The sequence below is a fragment of the Mesoplodon mirus genome (assembly GCF_964341445.2).
Source record: "Mesoplodon mirus genome assembly, chromosome: 8".
Classification (NCBI taxonomy): Eukaryota; Metazoa; Chordata; class Mammalia; order Artiodactyla; family Ziphiidae; genus Mesoplodon; species Mesoplodon mirus.
Genome location: NC_138984.1, coordinates 44,925,603 through 44,946,716, shown reverse-complemented (window position 1 = coordinate 44,946,716; position 21,114 = coordinate 44,925,603). Strand labels below are relative to the sequence as shown.

At 38.9% G+C, this 21,114-nt stretch overlaps 1 protein-coding gene across 2 annotated transcripts in view; it reads right to left on the bottom strand.

Moving 5' to 3' along the window:
- Window positions 1-421: 421 nt before the first annotated feature.
- The window catches only part of HIBCH (3-hydroxyisobutyryl-CoA hydrolase), a 92,028-nt gene continuing 71,335 nt past the window's right edge, over window positions 422-21,114 (bottom strand). Inside the window, exons 12-14 of one of the 2 annotated variants that reach the window (XM_082630752.1) lie at window positions 7,943-8,062; window positions 3,619-3,652; window positions 422-772 (exon numbers count right to left, since the gene is read on the bottom strand). In XM_082630752.1, coding sequence (XP_082486878.1) covers window positions 657-772; window positions 3,619-3,652; window positions 7,943-8,062 — 270 coding nt within the window. In that variant the 3' untranslated portion in view covers window positions 422-656. The remainder of the gene's footprint in view (window positions 773-3,618; window positions 3,653-7,942; window positions 8,063-21,114) is intronic. The other variant, XM_082630753.1, reaches the window with a different exon arrangement.

The window sequence follows — 21,114 nt, the reverse complement described above, 5'->3', positions numbered from 1 at the left end:
GAAAGACAACCTCATAATAACCTTTTCTCTTTGCCTGAGATTTCTGTCATTATAAAAGGAACACTTCAGCTACAGAAACTCATAATTATTTTAAAATAGATTTATATATGGAGAAAATTCTATGAAGTGTTAACACAGTATCCAAAAAAATTTCAGTTTTTATTTTTTATAACCTATACATAAGTTTACTTAATCAACATTAAAAACCAATACCCTAAGCCAAAACATAAAGTTCCCATTTCAATTAGATATACTAACTCAAGAATCTCTAAAGACCTTCAAATTTTCCCATCTTTTAAAATAGGGCTGGCAAAATTTTTCGGAAAAGGACCAGACAGTAAATATTTTAGGCTTTGCAGGCCTTACAATCTCTACTGCAACTACTCAAAGCAGCCACAGATATGTCAACAGATGAGTAAAGCCATGTTCCAATAAAGTTTTATTTATGGACAATGATATCTGAATTTCATGTAATTTTCACATGCCATGCAATATTGGTCTTTGATTTCTTTCTCCAACCATTTAAAAATGCAGAAACCATTCTTAGCTGAGGGATATATGAAAAAAAAAAAAAAAAAGGCAGCATGTTGGCTTTGGCCCATGTGCCATAGTTTGCCAACTCTGCTCCAAAATAATACTTTAAAAATCCAGTTTCTTCAAAATTTCAAATCATTACTTCCCAGAGATTTGAAGTGATTATTCAAAGCTTCATCAGTAACTTCTTTTAGATCAGCTGGTTTCCACTTCGGACTCTGGTCTTTATCTATTAAAACTGTCAAGTAAAGACATAGGAAACATTAGTATTCTCTTTGGTATTACCAGATTTTAATTACTGAATTGACACAAACTACCTTGGACTAGGCATATTTTTCTATAGCACATCTTTTTCTGCAAAGTTGAAATTTTTGTATGTGTTCCTTTTTCTTTTTCCCCTTAAATTAAGCCCTCACAGAACTGGATGATGACCTCACCTGCGAAGCCTGATGTCTCTAGCTTGAATACAGTCTGCTGAACTAATCCAGTGGTTTAAGCCTTAGAACTTTTTTTTCTTTTTCTAATAATATCATAAATGAAATCTCTCTTTAGCTCTTTATAAAAGAGCTAAAACCACAGTTGGTGCGGCTTAAAGGGAAGGCAGGAGAGGGGGGAGGGCCCAGATCTGTCTTCTAACCTCCTCCACATTGAACTGAGAGGAAAATTACTTGAGGTACAAGGAAAGGGACTTTATGCATAATTAAATGTGGATACAACTGTTTTGCTGAATCTTCTAGCTCACACTGAATTAAAATACCAGACCACCTGCAGGTTATCATGAGAAGCTCTGCTTCTCTTATTTCAGTGTAGTCATCACTTGGTGTAGCCACATAGTATCCCCACAGGATTTTAAGTATGAGGCAATCAATCCATAACCTCCGTTAAAAAGGGAGGAGAATGTCAATTTCCTGGTTGTGATAGTACACTACAGTTATACAAATGTTACCATTTGGGAAACTGGGTGGAGGGTATGCAGGATCTCTCCATATTATTTTTTACACTTCTTTTGAATCTACAATTATCTCAAAAAATTAAAAACAAAAAAGAGAACAGGGCTGTACCTAGTCTGGTTGTGGTAAGGAATTTCAGCCATGCTTAAAATGTGCGTAATTCTTGTGGGGACTTAAAGTATTTAAACATACAAAGTCTACAGTGAACCTTAAAAAATGAGTTAATCACTAAAAGGCGAAATAGTTAAAAGAAGCAATCTGGGAACCAAAGGCAGTAGGCTGCCTCAGAAGGTAGAGGGAAGGGGGCTTTATGCATAAGTAAGTGTGGATACTGGAGATTTCAAGGTTTGGCTGCCTAACTCTAGGATTCCAGTGTCAGATCAGTGGTGATACTGAACACTGATGTTATGATCCCTGCCAGTTTGAAAGTTTTACATTCCCTGGACAGAGTAAATAAAAACAATCCTGGAGCATTCTTTCTACAAGAATCTCTTCCCTAAAAGCCCTCTGGGTCAATGCTATCTACCTCCTTGACAGTACACTGAAGGTCAAATGGAAGAGAATATTAATCAAATTTGCATGTTATTTAATTTCAAACTAACAAAATTTTTATTCTAGCATAGATAAAACAAGTTCTTGCCATGCAGACAACTCAGGTTTTTCAGGTTTCATGAGGCACCCACTCAAATTCCAGTCGGTAGCTCTCTAGCTCTTCTGAGATAATCCTTTAAAAAATGTTTTTCTGTAAATTCTTCTAAAGGAAGAAGTTTATTCCAGATGTTAAAAGTAAGAATTTTTTTACAGCCATTCCCCTAATTTGATAGTTATTTCATCTAATTTAGTAACATACTTTATAATTAGCAAATTGTAGCAAACATTTGGTTATGTAAGAACATCTTAACAGTTTTACCCAGAATAGATACTGCTTTCTGAATAAAGAGGTTATGCTGAAAGATGAGGTTACATACTTTCTCTTCATTAAAAAGTAGCTTGATAAGCACCTGGGCTATGAATCAGAACTTTGATGCTGCTTGGTTTCAGCTCTTTTTCCTTAAAATAATTGACAGTATATCTAAAAAACAATACCTTTCTTTTCTAAGTTTAAGAAGGGCTGCTATAACATATAATGAATGAATACTTTAGCAACATAATCCAAGTAGCACCCAGGTCCTCCTAAAATCAGAGGTCTAAGCTCTGATCCACATGCAGAAAGAATTTGCAAGGAATTAGTAGGATGAATGCATGTTTTCTATAAAACATATAGCCATTTCCTCTGACTCAACTCCACATGTCCTCTAAAAGGATTTGTTTCTTTCTTATATCATGCCAGAAATGAAGAGAATTCTACCAGTGACCAGTGTTTATTGAAGCTTACAGCTCAGAGAGCATAACCTTTTATTCAGATAAAGTATATCTAGAGTCTGTACTATATTAAAGTGATAAATAAAAACATAAGAAAATTAGATATGTAAAATACAAGCAGAGTGAACTCATTTTAAACAACATAAATGACAGCTACTATTTATAGGCATATGGACTTATACATAAAAAGAAATGGTTGCAGATTTGCTAGGAACAAAAAAAATCAACTACTTCACTTGCTTTTTCTTAATATTCTTACTTTGAAGATTATAAGCAAAAATAGAAATTAATAATAGTAGCAGATGTTACTAATTATGCCATATGTTTTTTTCTCAATGTCACTGTTTAACTGCTAGGTTCAGGCAAAAAGGTGGATGGTAGGGTCCAACACAGCTGGGATTTTAGAGGGGACTTCAGGCCTTTCTGCAGGAGAATAAACGTACCTTGCAAAGGCTTCAACAGCAGAATGAATTTACAAACTCACGCTGCACTTAGCAGAGGGAGTCCATGTGACTGTAGGAGCAGGATTACCTCTTATATATACATTAGGGAGCGGTGGCCACATTATTGGAATTTTTTAAACAATACTGGTTTCAAAGACTGGTCTTCCCTCATATGCCAGTTGGTAATATTTTTTAAAAATACAAACTTTGCAATTTTTATAAAAGTTTGATTTTCACTAATCAAACAACCATCATCTTTTTTTTTTTAACAGTATCTGCTCAAAAATCCTATTTCCATAATAGCCAGGAAGGAAACAACTGTCACTTACCTGCCCTAACACCTTCATGAAAGTCATGGCCTCTCTGAAAGAAAATCAAGATTAAATGTGGAATTTCTGGGCATCTTCATTCCTGATCATCTCCTCTCTTCCAGCCACTTTAGCCCCCACTCCGTGGCCACACCCTGAGCCACGACATTCAGAGACTGGACCACCTCTGAGAACCCACTCTGATCACCTCCTCCTATTCTTATTTGTTCAAATATCTCCACTGCTACAAATCCCTGATTTAACTGAGCTCCGCTGATCTATGTGACTTTCTCACCATTTGTTCTGGCTTCACTCTGCTCTTCATCCAGCCCAGTTTCCCCAGTTCATTAATGCGGTCATTTTTTTTTTCTTGAAAATGCCCTTATCTCCCTCAAGCCTTTCCCCTGGCCCTTTATTCTATCTTGGCAAAATCTCAGCACCAGCTGAACCCTACTATTTACCTCTGCCTGTGTTCGAGCAGCTAAAATCTTACTGCAGAAAAATCATACTACTGTGACTGGCTTCGTTTAAAATTCATGATCACAAATCTCAAACAGGCATGGAAAACTGCCTCACGATCCATGTTCTCTCCCCCACTGCAAGGTAATGACTTCAACTGTCTTCTGTCCCCTCAACCTCTCCCCCTAGCAAGTTCTACTCTTTACACTATGTTCTCCAGCTAATGAGTTAACCTTCTACTTTATTTTAAAAAAAGAAAAAAAGACGCCCTAAGACAGAACATTCTCTTCTTCCCACTAAAACATCTGCAGCCCAACTACAGCCATCTGCACATGCCTTCCCTTTCCCATCTAAGGAGGAAGGGACCCACCCCTGCCAAAGGCCAATCCTCCCCTGCCTTCCCATTCATATGCCCTCTTCTCAAGGACTAAGCCTGAGAAGGTCACCTGTCTCTCTTTTCCTGCCATCATCAATGTAGGCAGTATAACTTAGTGGTTGAGTGCATGCAGTTCAAATGTCCTGGGTTCACCTCCTGGCTCTACTACACAGTAACTATGTGACCTTGGGCTAGTCATTTCTCTAACTCCCAGTTTCCTTATATGAAATGGTAATATCAACACATCTATCCTAAGATTATCTTAATCCACATTCCAGCACAGCATCTGACAATAGTAAGTGTTCAGTAAATGTTAACTATTATTAGTATCATCGACATAATCCTTTTTCCCAATTGGCTCATTCCCAATCATTTACAAACATGTTCTAGTATCTTCCAAAGGAAATCTCACTTAATTCCACAGTCCCAGCTTCTACCCTATTTCTGTTTCAAGAAGAAAGCATTGTGAACACAGTCTTCAATTCTTCACATCCCATTTACTCACTTCCCCTCCAGCTTACCACACTGCAACTTCTGCCTCAACACACCCGAGATGGCTTGCCAAAATCACCTGTAACTTCAGTATTGCCAAACGCAAAGCATGCCTTCATCCTCGTCTGCTAGAGGCTGTGGCAGTGTTCCCTCCTCCTTGAAACACTCCTCTCCTGCTTTCATGACACCACGCTCTCCTGGTTCTCCCACCTCTGTCCATTTTCTCTTCCACTGCTCATTCTCCTATATGATCTTATCCACTCTAAACTCAACACATCAGTGCCTGAGTGATCAGTTCTGTTAAAAATAAGATCCTGTCCCTCCTCTGCTCAAAAAACATCCAGTGCCTTCCCATTTTACTCAGAACAAAAGCCAAAGTCTTATAAAGACCTCCACGGCCATGTATGCTCTGCACAGCCCTTCCCTACGCTGTCCGCTCTGACCTCCTTTCTCTCTCACTCACTGACCACCCCTGTCCCACTCCATCAGCAAGGCCCCCCTGCAGTTCCTAGAACAGAAAGGCCACCCCTCACCTCAGAGCTCTGTACGTCAGGGGCCCTCCAGATAGGTGCATGGCTCGCTCCCACACTTCTTTCAGGTTTTCACTCAAAGCACATCATCTCAGTGAGGTCTTCTCTGGTCTTCGTATCTACAAGTTCAACTCCTATCCCCCTGTATTCCATACCCTCCTTCCCGATTTACTTGTACTCCTTAGCACCTGTAATAATATACTACATACATATTTTACAAATTTATCTGTTTATAGTCTATCTCCCCCACTATAAAGTAAGTTCCAGGAGGGCAGGGATGTCTCTGTTTTGTTTACCTATGTATTAGTGCCTAGCACATGGTAAGCACTCTTATTTGTTAAGTAAATAAATAAACCTCCAAAGTGTTCTTTTTACTTGATGTAGTGTCTCTCAGACTTAAATCTCTAACCCACACCTCTAAGCTCCAGCTCCTAAATGTGTTCTTTACTTCATATCCATCAAGGCCTATCAATTCTATCACCTACATTTGTCTGAAATCCATTTACTTCTCTCCACTGCCACTCTAGTCTACGCCACTACTATTCTGCACCTGGATTACCGCAGTAAACTCATGTCTGATCTCTACATCCACTCTGAATCCCCTCCCCAACCCCATGATCATTCAGTAGCAATAATTACCTTCCTAAAACCAAATCACCCCCTGCTGAAACCCAGGAGGCTTTCAACATTCCCATTTCTCACCCTTCAGGTCACTGATGAGCTGACATCTCAAAGATGTCTTCCTGGACCTACTTATTTAAAGGTTTCCCTTTGCTTCCCCCATTCCCTCTTGTCCTCACATCATTCTATCACCAACCCTGTAGGTTTTCCTCTGGAGCACTTACCACAATTTGTAATTCTTTTACTTATTTTGTTTACTTGTTCTTTATAGTCTCAGGAGGCTATAAATCCCATGAGAACAAGGACATACAACAGCATAATACTTAGCACAGTGCCTGGCACATAGCTAAACATATTTGCTGAGAGAATGAAGGAAGGAGGGACTCAATCAATCCAGGCAGTACACTAAATGTACAGTGAAAAACAGGGACTGGGTGAAGTGTACCGGGTAGGGGTCAGGAGCGTGACCATCTGGTTTCACACGCCATGTCTCTGCCACTTAACAGCTGCACCACCTTAGGCAGGTTACTCTTCTATGCCACTGTTTCCTCATCTGTAAAGTGGAAGCAATAATAGTTCCTGCCTTCTACAGATAGTGTAATATTTAACTGAGAGAATGCACGTAAAGTGCCTAGCATAGTACCTACTCATAATAAACAGAAGACCTCAGCTGCCATTTACATCCTATGGAGTGACCTCAATATATGACTAATAGAGCTTAATTTATGGTTGGATGAACTATTTTGAATATCTTCACTATTTCAGGACATCGAAGACCGTTAGCTATGTCTGCTTTCTAGTTAGTAAACATAATATTTCCTTTAGGCCATGAGCGTATTAATCTAAGGATCCTCTACACATAACACAAAAGAAATAATTCTGCTTTAAAAGAGTTTATCTGGGGACTCCCCTGGTTGTCCACCGGGTAAGACTCCGCGCTCCCAACGCAGGGGGCCTGTGTCTGATCCCTAGTGAGGGAACTAGATCCCACGTGCATGCTGCAACTGAAGAGTTTGCATGCCACAACTGAGAGTCCACATGCTGCAACTAATAAGTCTGCATGCCGCAACTAAAAGATCCCACATGCCACAACAAAGACCCGGCACAGCCTAAATAAATTAATTAATTAAAAAAAAATTTTCTTAAGAGTTTATCTGTGGGGGCTTCCCTGGTGGCACAGTGGTTGAGAGTCCGCCTGCTGATGCAGGGGACGGGGGTTCGTGCCCTGGTCCAGAAGGATCCCACGTGCCGCAGAGCGGCTGGGCCCGTGAGCCATGGCTGCTGAGCCTGCACATCCGGAGCCTGTGCTCCGCAACGGGAGAGGCCACAGCAGTGAGAGGCCCGCGTACCGCAAAAAAAAAAAAAAAAAAAAAAAGGGTTTATCTGGAAGAATAAATTACTATGACTCTGAAATATGTCATGAAATCAATAATATTCCATGTGATTATTGCCTATTTTAAGTGTATCTATAATGGTATTTTCAATGCTAATCTATTAATTAAAACATATAATAGACTAATAACTTCCCTTTGTGCATTTAGATTTAGAGAATTTATGCTTCTTGCCCAAGGTCAGAGACTATGCCTGAAAAATGGTTAAAATTTCTATTCTGAATTTCACTTGAGGTTAGAGTCCTTCTTACAATTACATGCAAAGGTAACGGCTGTTTCATAAAGGCTTATTAACAATCTGTGACCAATATTCCCATGTGCCTTAAGCTAACTGGCCTGTTGTATTTTCATAGAGTAGATTTATAGATAGTTTCCATTTTCTTGTTTATAAATTTTCTATATTTTACATGTTCTACAATGAACATATATGACTTTCATAACTAGAAAATGACAATACTTGAAAGAAAAATTCTTACCATACAAGCTTGACTCAGCCGATATTCCATAGTTAATACTTCCGGCAAGGTCTTGGAAGACCCCTCCATGAGTTGCCTTAGTGTGATCTTTAGGGATGTTGGAGACATTTTATTAATTACCTATTAGAGAAAAAATTTACTAGTTTTAGCCCAATAGTTCCTTTACTGCTTATAATAAACTAGCTGAGTTTTGATATAATCATATTAAAATTTGCTCCTTAACAATACTTTCATACAACAAAGTCCCATAAAAATAAAATTATGCCTTAGCCTAATCCTGCCAAAGCACCAAACAAAAATTTCTAATCCAGTACAACAAAACAGATCATTCTACAAGTGGAATAAATCCTATACCCATAACTGAAGTAATAAAGTACATCTACATTTTGTAGCCTGCCTGACATAAATTATCATCTCGACTATGTAATAAGCAAGCAGTGATTATGCCTAAATAAAACTAATACACATCTCACAAAGCACTAATGTATCAGAGGACAGACATTTCACTTTATAATATAAAGAAAGTGAAAGAGCAGAAATACAGTAGCTCCTCCTTCCCACTTTGTAACTCTAGAAAAGTGTCTTAACTGAACTATAGTCTTCACGTAAAAATAAATCCACTTACCTTGGAAGTAAAGAGAGAGACAATAATTCAAGGTATTGTGACGTGGTCTTCTCTAGTACTTAAATATTTGATAAAATAAGAAATATAGGCCTGACTCCTTGGCTACAATGCTACGCCACTTCCTTCTGGATTTAAAGATGCTATTACTGATATTCCAATACATGTGTATGGCTGTGAATACAACAGCTGCTGCAGGAGGTCCCATTACATGCGTATAAATCTGAGGCTTGCCCTTTCCTTTTTTTTTTTTTTTGCCCTTTCCTTTATAATTGCAATATATAGTTTTCAGGCATGTTGTTGAGCGACTGTCTCAAAGGCATGAATTTCACTTTTTGAGTTCAAAGAACTCCCCACATCAAGATTCCAGGTTCTTTGTATCATCCTCAAATCGGGCAACAGATTCAGAGAACAGACTGAGTGGGTAGGGCAATATCTTACCAAGCAGTTGCCAGAGCTTAAATAGATGACTACTGTACAGGAAAAGTTGAGGGAAGATTAGTACCCTACCTACAGCCACAATGCTGAAGAGAAGATGAGAAGGAGAGAGAAACAATTAAGTCTTTTATGAATCTAGTTCATATTCGCAGGAACTCATGCTTCTGCCCTCAGTGCTGTATGGACATGATCCCATTCAATGCCCCATGTTCTCACCCTTCTGGCTGCAGGCCACAAGGATGATGGCACCCTGCAGCAGTCCGCATACTGTACTGGGGGCCCATCCTTTCCATAGGCAAGTAGGTAATGGGTCCATTTTATTGCCAAACCCAGTAGTTTTCTCTGGTCAGAGCAATGCTCATGTTATCACAATGAAGATCTAGAAGGACTTCATTCACAATGCTACAAGGTGTACTTAAGGGAGGGACACAGCTACCTTCTATCTTTTCTAGTCTGCAAAAACAATGAAGCTACAATTCCCTTTCCAACAGGGCTGCGGTGTGCAAGCTCACAATTATGTACCTCACTCAGGACTATTGTCATGATTAACTGCCTATGTCCTCAATTCTTAGTTTGGTACTTTATGTGCCATCTAGACACAAAACTCTGTCTCTCGCTATACTTCCTCACCTGGCTACCAATTAATTTCATAAGAAAGGCCACTTAAGGTCCCCAGTTGTCTGTGCTTGTGCCATATACACAAACTAGAAAAAAAAAATGGGAAGAAAATTTCATTTAAAAAGCTCCGGGCTTCCCTGGTGGCGCAGTGGTTGAGAGTCCGCCTGCCAATGCAGGGGACGCAGGTTCGTGCCCCGGTCCAGGAAGATCCCATATGCCACGGAGCATCTGGGCCCGTGAGCCATGGCCGCTGAGCCTGCACGTCTGGAGCCTGTGCTCCGCAACGGGAGAGGCCACAACAGTGAAAGGCCCGCGTACCGCAAAAATAAATAAATAAATAATAAAAAATTTAAAAAATAAAAAAAATAAAAAGCTCCATTGGTTCAGACATTTCATGAAATATTAAAAGATGTTTTCATAAGACAGATATAATAGAAGAAGAAACTGTAGTCTCCAACCACTCAATATGCTGGCACTTCAGCACAGAGGCTAAGGTTTTGGACTCTAGAGTGAGACAGCTCTGAGGTGGAATCTCAGCTCCACTACCTCCTACATGATTGACCTTAGCTTCCTCATTTGTGAAATGAAGATAATAAACATTACCCACCTCATAAATAGCATGGCAATACAGGATAGTGCAATGTGTCAGAAAGCAAGCAAATCAGAGAAGGGAAGGAACATTTATTGAGCACATCTTCCTTAGCTCTCAGGCAAGTATGTTCACACATATGCACATTTTACAAATGAGGAAACCAGACTCATGAATTTGTCCAAGGTCACACAGAGCAGGAATCCAAACCTAAGCCAGCCAACTCCAAAGCCTACTTCCTCATACTATATGAGGCTATAAAAGTAGTCAAGAAGGTCAAAGGCTGAATAAACGTCAAAAAGAACAAAGATGGAGGAGAGGACATTGTGTCAGGTGAAGAAGTGAATAAAAACTTGTTTGTGGGGACTTCCCTGGTGGCGCAGTGGTTAAGAATCTTCCTGCCAATGCAGGGGACATGGGTTCGAGCCCTGGTCCGGGAAGATCCCACATGCTGCGGAGCAACTAAGCCCGTGAGCCACAACTGCTAAGCCTGCACTCTAGAGCCCGCGAGCCACAACTACTGAAGCCCACGAGCCACAACTACTGAAGCCCACGCGCCTAGAGCCCATGCTCCGCAACAGGAGAAGCCACTGCAACAAAGAGGAGCCCCCGCTCTCAGCAACTAGAGAAAGCCCGCGCAGCAGCGAAGACCCAATGCAGCCAAAAATAAATAAAAAATAAATAAATAAATTTATTTATTTAAAGAAAAACTTGTTTGTGTAATTTCAATGGCAAAGAGGAAGACAAAGTCAGGAGAGTAGCTTGAGGAAAAACAGAGTCAAGGGAAGGCTTTTTTGTAAGGGTAGGAAAGCTTTGAAAATGATAGAAGAAAATATGCCACTAACTCAAGGTAAAATTGAAGATACTGAAAGAGGGAGATGGCTGATGCAATTAGTTCCTAGAGTAGGCAGAAAAGGATGAAATAAGACCACAGATGGGGACGTTTCCCTTGACAAGGAAGTGGGACATATTAGAGCAGTGGTCCCCAACCCTTTTGGCACCAGGGACTGGTTTCGTGGAAGACAATTTTTCCACGACGGGGTTGGGGGGATGTTCAGGAGGTAACGCCAGGGATGGGGGGCGACGGAAGGTGGCAGATGAAGCTTCGCTGGCTCGCCCGCCGCTCACCTCCTGCTGTGCGGTTCCTAACAGGCCGAGGACTGGTACCAGTCTGCGGCCCAGGGCTTTGGGACCCCCGTGTTAGAGGAATCAAAGAAGGGATGATAGAAGAGCATTAAAGGAGCTAACACAGCTTCATTCATGATAAAGGGAACACAGACTGTTTTGGAAATTTTGATAATGATTAGGACCTTGGATCTTCAGCTAAGCCAGAAATGTGTATGGATACAACCCTGCGCCCACCCATACAACTAACTGAATGGACACATTTCTGCGTATTAGAGGAACACTGGTCAGTGTTCTAACCAATTTATCTGACCCTTTAAAGATTAGCTGTCTCCTGTATATCAAATAGCCAACTTCTTTTTTCCTTTATTTTTATCAAATGATTCACATTCTCATCTCAATTCAACAATATTACTGAGCATTTATTATGCATTAGACACTTCAGGAGAGACAATAATCAACAGCACACGGTCCTGCACTCAAAGCATTATGAGCACTATAATCACTGCCTTTTGGGTAAGAATCCTAGGAACCCTTCTTTTGGTTAAGTTTTATTTAGTAAGTCCTATGAAATTTACCACAAAAGGAAAACTCAGGATAATGCCTCTGAGTCTACCAGAACACTCAATAATATATAGTCTGACATGAATTATCAAGAGAAAAACAGTATTCAACAAGCCTACTGATTACAATTAGAAAATTTCTACCAAGTAGGACTCAGAGTTGACTCAAGGGCTATAACAACTATTTCTCTGATTCACTAAGTGATCTTAGAAAATGATCTCTGGAGTTCTTTCCTTTATAAAAAAGGATATCATGTATAACACTCTTTAAAAGTCTAGGCTCTGCCAGTTTTAATCTCACCCGTTGCGGAGCACAGGTTCCGGATGCGCAGGCTCAGTGGCCATGGCTCATGGGCCCAGCTGCTCTGCGGCATGTGGGATCTTCCCGGACCTGTGGGCACGAACCTGTGTCCCCTGCATTGGCAGGCGGACTCTCAACCACTGCACCACTAGGGAAGCCCCATTTTACTTTTTAAAAATGCATTAAAAAATAGAGCTGATACTGACTTACATTACATACAGGGTAAAGACAATGAACAGGAAATGAAAGCTTAAGAAGTTAATTAAAGGCAACAAATTAGCTTATTCTTCATCTAACTCAAAAGAATACATAAAGGTATAGGAAAAATACAAATGGGTGTAATTTTGCTCTCCTCTGAAAAATGGCTACAGCATATTTCCAATCTATTAATATATTATGAGATGAACTTTCTAATCATTCCATTAAAAAACCAAATTCACTACTTGTAAAAACTTTCATTGAACCGTTAAAAATGCCATCAAGATAAAAGTTTAAATAAGCCACAGACAGTAACCACTTAAGAAGTGTTCAATGTACATTATAGAGGTCAGAGGAGAAGGATAAATCATTTGCTCATATTATACTATAGAAAATTATTTAATTTGAATAGCTGATACTTTAAAATACTTGCAAGGCACAAGAGAAATAAATCAGTGCAAAACAGGTCAAAACAAATTATTTGAAAGCATACAGAAAACATTTTGAGTAGAAACAATGTTTTCTACGAGGGCAAATGACACTTAGAAAATAAAAAACTAAGGAATACTATAATTAGAAACACTTTATATAGTTGGATTTTTAACTTAAGAAAAATCTAAAATAGTATATCCAATCACTTTTTTAAAAGGCCATAAGAACATAAACATAGTTAAAACAACAGATCTCAAAACCCCAAAATAACAAACTCCTGTTCTACATTATAGTTGGTTAATGTAAAGAGTTTGTAATGAAATCTCTCATTTATGGACCATTATGGATCTGCCCCAAATCTTCAGGAAACCTCCTCCAAATTTTGAACAGAAAATTTCTGTTCAATAAATGCCACGATTAAGATAGAAAAAAGGCAAGTAACAGGAGGAAGATATATGTAGTACCTGTACTGGATAAAGGACTTAATTAGCAGAAGATAGAAATAATTCCTACAAATTAACAGTAATAATAAAAAAGATTCAATAGGCACTTCGCAAGGAAGGATACCACAGCCAATAAAGGTATGAACTGATGCTCAACCCCATTAGTCATCATGGATGCAAATTAAAACCACTATGCAATGCTATTTTACATACACCAGAATGACGAATATGAAAAAGACAAATAACATCAAGTGTTGGTGAGAATGTAGAGCAACTTAGTATCCAATGTAAATTGGTACAACCATATTGGAAAACTTTTTGACAGTAACTACTAAGATAAATGTACATGCTTTAAATTAAACAGAGGCCATCTAACTGAGGTGCCCTTAATGCTTTAGTAGACTGTAAGCAAACCAAAATCTAAGCCTGTAATGCCTCAAGGTTAAAAATCGAAACCTAAGGACAGCCGATCATAAATAGCCAAAGCCTTTCCCAACTAAAGCAACTGCTTAAGCTACAGCCAATCAATATTTCCTTGCTTTGCTTCCACCTCCTCTGCATAAAAGGCTTCCCCTAAGCTCATATCAGTAGAGCTTTTCTTACCACTTCTGCTTTGGTGCTGCCTGATTTAGATCAATTTTTGCTCAAAAAAACTATCAAAATTCTTAATATGCTTTAGTGTATCTTTTAACAACATGTGATGACTTTGTGGTACTACTCCTGGGTATATACCGAAATGCATATCTTTGTTAACAAAAGACACAGACAAAATTGTTCATAGCAGCATTATTTCTAACAGTAAAGACCTACAAACAACCCCAAATGTCCACGAACAGTAGAAATAAATAAATAAAATGTGATATATCACACAATGGAAACTTAAAGCAATGAAAACAAACCACTGTTACGTACAACATTGGTGAACCTCACAAATACAATGCTGAGAAAAAGACAGAAAACTATATGATTTTATATATAACTCAAAAACAAAATCTATGGTGTTAAAAATCAGTATATAGTTAGCCTAGGGAGAGGTAGTGACTGGGATGGGACTCAATAAGACATATCGAGTGCCTAATTTATTCTGGGTGTTCATTATGTTTATGTTGTAAAAATTTTTCAGCTATACATTATAACTTTCCTGTACTTCAAAAAAAATGAATTCTTAAAATACATACACATTCAGAAAAAATTCACTGAATTCAAGCTCTTTAGTTTAACATAAGGCTCCTCACAGTCTGGTTCCAATCATCTTTTTGGCTGTATTTTCTGACACTTTACTCCTTGTTCCCAGCTCTGAATTCTCCTAACATTTGTCCTTTGAGTATGTGCTTTGTTCTGTCTGATATACCCTTTGCCACTTGACAACTCATTCCCATCTTTTATTCTCTGCTCAGAGGTCTCCTCTGTGAAGCCTTTAAGACTCCTTCCACCATTTTCTGGACACCCACAATAATTTGTGCAAGACTCTAGCTTAGTAGCACTTACCGTATTTTGTTTATGTGTCTATTCCACTGGATTGTGAACTCCCTCTGAGAACAGGTACTGAATTTTCATTTTTGAAACTCAGTGGCAGCACAGCATCTTACCCATTCATTCATCATACCTACCATGTGAAATGCTCTGTGACAGGTGTCTGGAAATACAGGAGTAAGCAAGCTTCTCAGCAGCTTATAGTCTGCTATAGATGGCACTCAATAAAGCAAAAAGACAGGAGCAGTAGAGAGAAAAGGACACATAATAGGGACAGGGACAAGCAGGTAGAGGTCTTTATGGAATAACACTGTCATTTCTATGGTGTTCAACACTGCCACTAAATATGTGAAGCTTTGTTGTGCTGTTTTAAGGCTTAAAAGGGAAATATTTCTTAGCATTTGTCCTTGGGATTGAATAAAATTAAGTAGAAGGTAGAATTTAAGCCACAGTAAATCACATCATCTGTTATTTTAAAACCAAGCGGCATAAGCCCCTGTTATATCCTGTCTGTTAAACAGGTCTTTGATTTTTTTAACTAGTTTATATCAACTGTAGTTAAGAGTTATGTTTTGCTATGAATTGTGAATATTTTTCTAAATAATCATCTTATACATTATGTACTTATATCTATAAATCTTTTCCAGAAATGTTCAGATTGACCAAAAAAACAATAGAAACACAAAATACCTAAACAAGTTGGTCTACTTCACCGAATACTGCAGCTTCACACACATATTTTTGTTTTTAAATATTTTTTCACCATTCTGGAGGGTCATATTGTTTTAAAGAAATGGGCACTAATATTTCATTCCTCTCATAAAAGGCTTAGAACCAGTCCAAGAAGAGTGTTTTTTGCAACCTTAAGATTTTTCCGGTAATTTCTTAAAAGCATTAACAATCAAAAAAAAAGAAAAGACAGTATCTAAAGATGCAGGTACTCCTGTTTGATGATATCCTAAATGCTCATGATAGCACTTAAGGGTCACTAAGCTCCATCAGTGGACTGGAAACTGTTTTCTCTTCCTGTCTACATAAATTGATGCATTTTCCCCTTAAGGTTTATTGTACTCTTTCCCAAAGGAACAATGCATCCATCAACACTGCCATTCAGTTACTCTTATTAATAGCAATTAACTGCACAGTGTAATAGGTACCTTCAGCAAATATAATGCCCACTTCTATAGGTCAAACTGTTTTTTAAACATAATTTGGCATATCATTTTATTTTTTAAATAATTAGCTTTACTGAGATGTAATTTACATATGATAAAATTCACTCATTTTAAGTGCATAGGTCCATACATTTTGATAGATGTATACAGTTGTACAACTACCCCACAATCAAGATATAGAACATTTCCATCACCCCAAAGAGTTCTACTTCCCTCAGTTCTATCCCCAGGCAGCTGATTTGTTTTCTGGGCCTACAGGTTTTTGCCTTTTCCAGAATTTCATAAAAATAAAATCACACAGTAGGTAGTCCTTGTGTCTGCCTTCTTTCATTTGGCATAATGCTTCTGAGATTCATCCAAGCTGTTTAATGTATCAGCTCATCCCTTCTTACAGTTGAGTATAATATTCTACTGTATGAATATATCACAATCTGTTTACTCATTCAATACTTAATAGGGATTGGATTGTTTCCAGTTTGGGGCTATTATAAAGTTACTATGGACATGTGAGTACAAGCACCCGTGTGGACAAAAGTTTACATTTTTCTTGGGTAAATCCCTAGAAGTGGGATTGCTGGATCTTACAGTAAGTGTACATTTAACTTTATAAGAAACTGCCAAACTGCTCTCCTGCCAGCAATATGCAAGTTGTAAGTGCTCCACATCTTTACCAACATTTGGTGTTGGTACTGTCAACCTTTTAAATCTTAGCCACTCTAATGGATGCACAGCAACATCTCACTGTGGTTTTAATTTGCCTTTTCCTAAAGATTAAAGACCTTGAGCATTTTTTCATGTGCTTCCTGGCCATTCATGTATCTTCTTTGGTGACATGTCCAGATTTCCCATTTTTAGTTGTGCTGTTTACATTCTTATATTGTATATGTGGTGGATTAAAGTCCTGTTATCAGATACATGTTTTACAAATACTTCCTCCCAATCTGTTGCTTCCTCATTTTTCTGATAGTGTCTTTCAAAGAGGAAAAGTGTTTTATTATAATAAAGATTTATCCATTTTTTTCTTCTGCAGTTCCAGCTTTTTGCATTAAAAAGAAAATCTTAGCTAGCCCAAGGTTACCAAGATTTTCTCCTATGTTTTCCTTTAGAGTGGTATAGTTTTAGTGCTTACATTTAAGTTCATAATACATTTTGAATCGCATATAGTGTGAAGGAGCTCAAAGCATGTCACCCCAAGATAACGCCATGTTGTCATATTGATTATTTTGAGTTAAAGGCACCTGGGAAACAATAGGTGTAAGAAGGGCACTCTGACCCTCCTTTTCTTCCTGAAAGCAGGAGATACAACCCCCATGTGAAAGGTACCCTCCCTGTGCCAGGAGGAAGGAAGCCATTCTGATCACCAGAGGTAGGGAATTTGGGGCCAAGAAATCTGTACAAACGAACCTTCTTAAATTAACCCTTATCTTCCTAGTTACTTCTTCACCATTTACTACTCCTAGCCAGAAGTTATTTGCCTTGTCAATTCTTCACAAATTTATTGTTTCTTTGTCTAAAAGGTATACAAGCTTCCTGCTCTGGTCATTCCTGAGGTCTTCATTCTCTTGTACAGACACCCATGTACACGTAAAAATGTAATAAAATCTGTACACTCTTCTCCTGTTAATCGGTCTATGTCAGTTTGATTCTTAGGCCCAGCGAGAGGACCTAAGAGGATAGAGAATTTTTTCCTTCCCTACAAGGGCAAGGTAAGAGTCAAAAACTTTTTTTTTTCCTTGCATATGGATATCCAATTGTTCCAGAACCATTTGTTGAAAAGACTATCTTTTCCCCACTGAATTACCTTGGGAGTTCAGAGCAAGTATTACTCTAGTATTAATTTACGCCCACTACTAAAATGTAAGTCTTCTGGCTGATGGGAACATGAACACTTCCCAGACCTGTGTGAGACTTGCCAACTGTTCAGACTGTTGCTTTCCTGTGACTCTTTCCCTGCTCTTGTGGAGTTTTACCCATAACACGTACAGATCAATATTCTGGAAACTCCTGCAGGAAGAAAGCTGAGTCAATCTTAGGGCTCTCTTGTTTGTTTCCCTTCTCTCAGGAATCACATGTGCTGCCTGCATTGTCCAACGTCTACAAATACTTGTTTCATACGTTTTGTCCAGTTTTCTAGTTGTTTACAGCAGAACAATTCCTGTAGCAATTTTCTTGAATATCGGTCACTTTATTTTTAAATAGTACAGTATACGGGTAATTCTCAAAGCTTACAGAAAGATTAGTAATCTTTTAAGTTTAATTTCTCATTTTAATACTTTGCTGCTCCTCTTTCTTAAAATCTATGCCCTGGTTATCTTTCTTAGTTTTCCTATTCTTCCTCCAATTTTTCAGTGCATGAATTCTTTATAGAGGCCTGTCATATTCTTGTATGTTAACTTCTTCAAGTAAAAACTGAGTTTAATTTACTCTTCATGAAATGAGCATTTTAAAATTAAAAAAATACATAAATCTCACATTAGTGATTAGAAAGAAGAAATCCCAAAAAACCTAGTAAGAGTTTTCTAGTACTGGAAAAGGAAAGTATATGCCCTCTCTCTAAGCCTTTAACACAACAGGATATCCTACATCAATAGCAAGAAAACACCTAAAAGACAAGTCAAAAGCAACGCTGGTTTCCCTGGACATTTGCTCAGGACCACCTTCCTGGACACTAATTTGACTCACTGCTCTCTGCTCTTGTTTCTCTGCCTCTCTGCCTCTCTTGGCTGTGGACTTCATTCCCCAGCCCTCCTAAGGACTGGTGACCCATTTAAATTCCTTCCTTGGATTAGTATCCTTGCCGAGAGTTGAGGCAAGGGAGGTCGTCTCAACCGCTTCTAGCCATGATTCCTTTGATTACTGACATCACTTGTAATTCTGGAAAAGAAATACTTCTCTCATTGGCCCTGAAGAACCTTCTTTACTTTGGCAAGCTTGCTAGTCTCATTACCAGAAAAGGGAGGTTGAAACAGGAGAGCACTTCCTACAAGTCAACAACAATAACAACAAAACTCAATTAAAAAATGAGCAAAGAACTTAAACATAACTCCAAAGAAAATATAAAGGGCCAATCAGCATATGAAACGATGTTTAATATACCAACCATTAGGGAAATGAAAATTAAAACCACAATGAGGGAATTCCCTGGTGGTCCAGTGATTAGGACTCCACTTTCACTGCCAAGGGCACGGGTTCAATCTCTGGTAAGGGAACTAAGATCCCGCAAGCCGTGTGGCGTGACCAAAAAACAAAAACAAACCACAATGAGCTATCACCCCCCAGCCATTAGGATGGCTATTTAAAAAAAAGAAAAGAAAAGAAAATAACAAGTGTTGGCAAGGATGCAGAAAAACTGGAACCTCTGTGCACTGCTGTCAGTGGGAACATAAAATGGTGCATCTGCTATGGAAAAGAGTGTGGAAGTCCTCAACACATTAAAAATAGAATTACCATGTGATGTAGCAATTCCAATTCTGAGTATGTATTCAAAGAATTAAAAGCAGATATTTGTAAACCCATGTTCATAGCAGCGATATTAACAAGACCTAAAAGGTAGAAGCAACCCAAATGCCCATGAACAGACAGATGCATAAATAAAATGTGGCATAAACATACAATGGAATATTATTGAGCCTTAAAAAAGGAATGAAATTCTGGTACCTGCTACAACATGGGTGAAACCTGAAATGTCATGGTTAAGTGAAATAAGCTAGTCACAATAGGAAAAATGCTGTATGATTCCACCTATGCAAGCTGTCCATTGTAGTCAAATCCATAGAAAAGGAAAGCAGAATGGTGGTTGCCAGAGACTGGGAGGAAAAGGAAATGGGGAGTTACTGCTTAATGGGTATAAAGTTTCAGTTATGCAAGTTGAAAATATTCTGGAGATTGATTGCACAACAACGTGAATATACTTAACAATACTGAACTATACACTTTAAAATGGTTTGGATGTTAAGTTTTACGTTACATGTATTTGACCACAACTACACACACACACACACACACACACACGAGAATACCGCAATGGGAGTCTTTGGTTAAGGTTTCTCTAATATAAGCTACCCATCAGGGCATTTAAATATCCCATTAGCTTACATGGATTGCTTGGCACCATGAACAACCTACACCAAAAGAATGATTAAAAGGAGATTTGATGAATTCCAACCCACAGCATTATTTAAAAAAAGAAAAAAGGGGCTTCCCTGGTGGCGCAGTGGTTGAGAGTCCGCCTGCCGGTGCAGGGGACGTGGGTTCGTGCCCCAGTCCGGGAAGATCCCACATGCCGCAGAGCGCCTGGGCCCGTGAGCCATGGCCACTGAGCCTGCACGTCTGGAGCCTGTGCTCCGCAATGAGAAAGGCCACAACAGTGAGAGGCCCGCGTACCGCAAAAAAAAAAAAGAAAAAGAAAAAGAAAAAAAAAGTGTATTGGAACTTAGGAGGAAAATCTAAGAAAGGACATTAGAAGCCATAAAATAAGGTACTTTCCATCAGTTGTAAAGACGGAACTTCTTTACAACTTCCCCATATTTTTCAGTTTTTTTAGCCCGTATGTTATCCTATAGTGACTGGCAGTTAAAAATCTGAAGGATTAAATAAAAACTGTATGTTTTTATTTAATGATAAGCAAGTATGTTGAAAAGATTATGTCCTGGGCTTCCCTGGTGGCGCAGTGGTTGAGAATCTGCCTGCTAATGCAAGGGGACACAGGTTCGAGCCCTGGTCTGGGAGGATCCCACATGCCGCGGAGCAACTAGGCCCATGAGCCACAACTACTGAGCCTGTGCATCTGGAGCCTGTGCTCCGCAACGAGAGAGGCCGCGATAGTGAGAGGCCCACGCGCTGCGATGAAGAGTGGGCCCCGCTTGCCACAACTAGAGAAAGCCCTCGCACAGAAACGAAGACCCAACACAGCAAAAATAAATAAATTAATAAACTCCTACCCCCAACATCTTCTTAAAAAAAAGATTATGTCCTTCCCGACGGACAATCCTAGAGAGAAAGGAACCCCTAAGACATGGAGTAGATGGTTGCAACTTCAAACATCAATACAGACTAGATCATTGGGACCTGCAGAAGGAATACAGGAATCCCTGAAGAGTCCACAGGGTCAGGAGCAATCCTTGAGGTTTACTGACACAAGTGTTAGAATCTTCTTTAAAAGTTGTTCAAACATGTGATCTGCAAACCTGTCACTG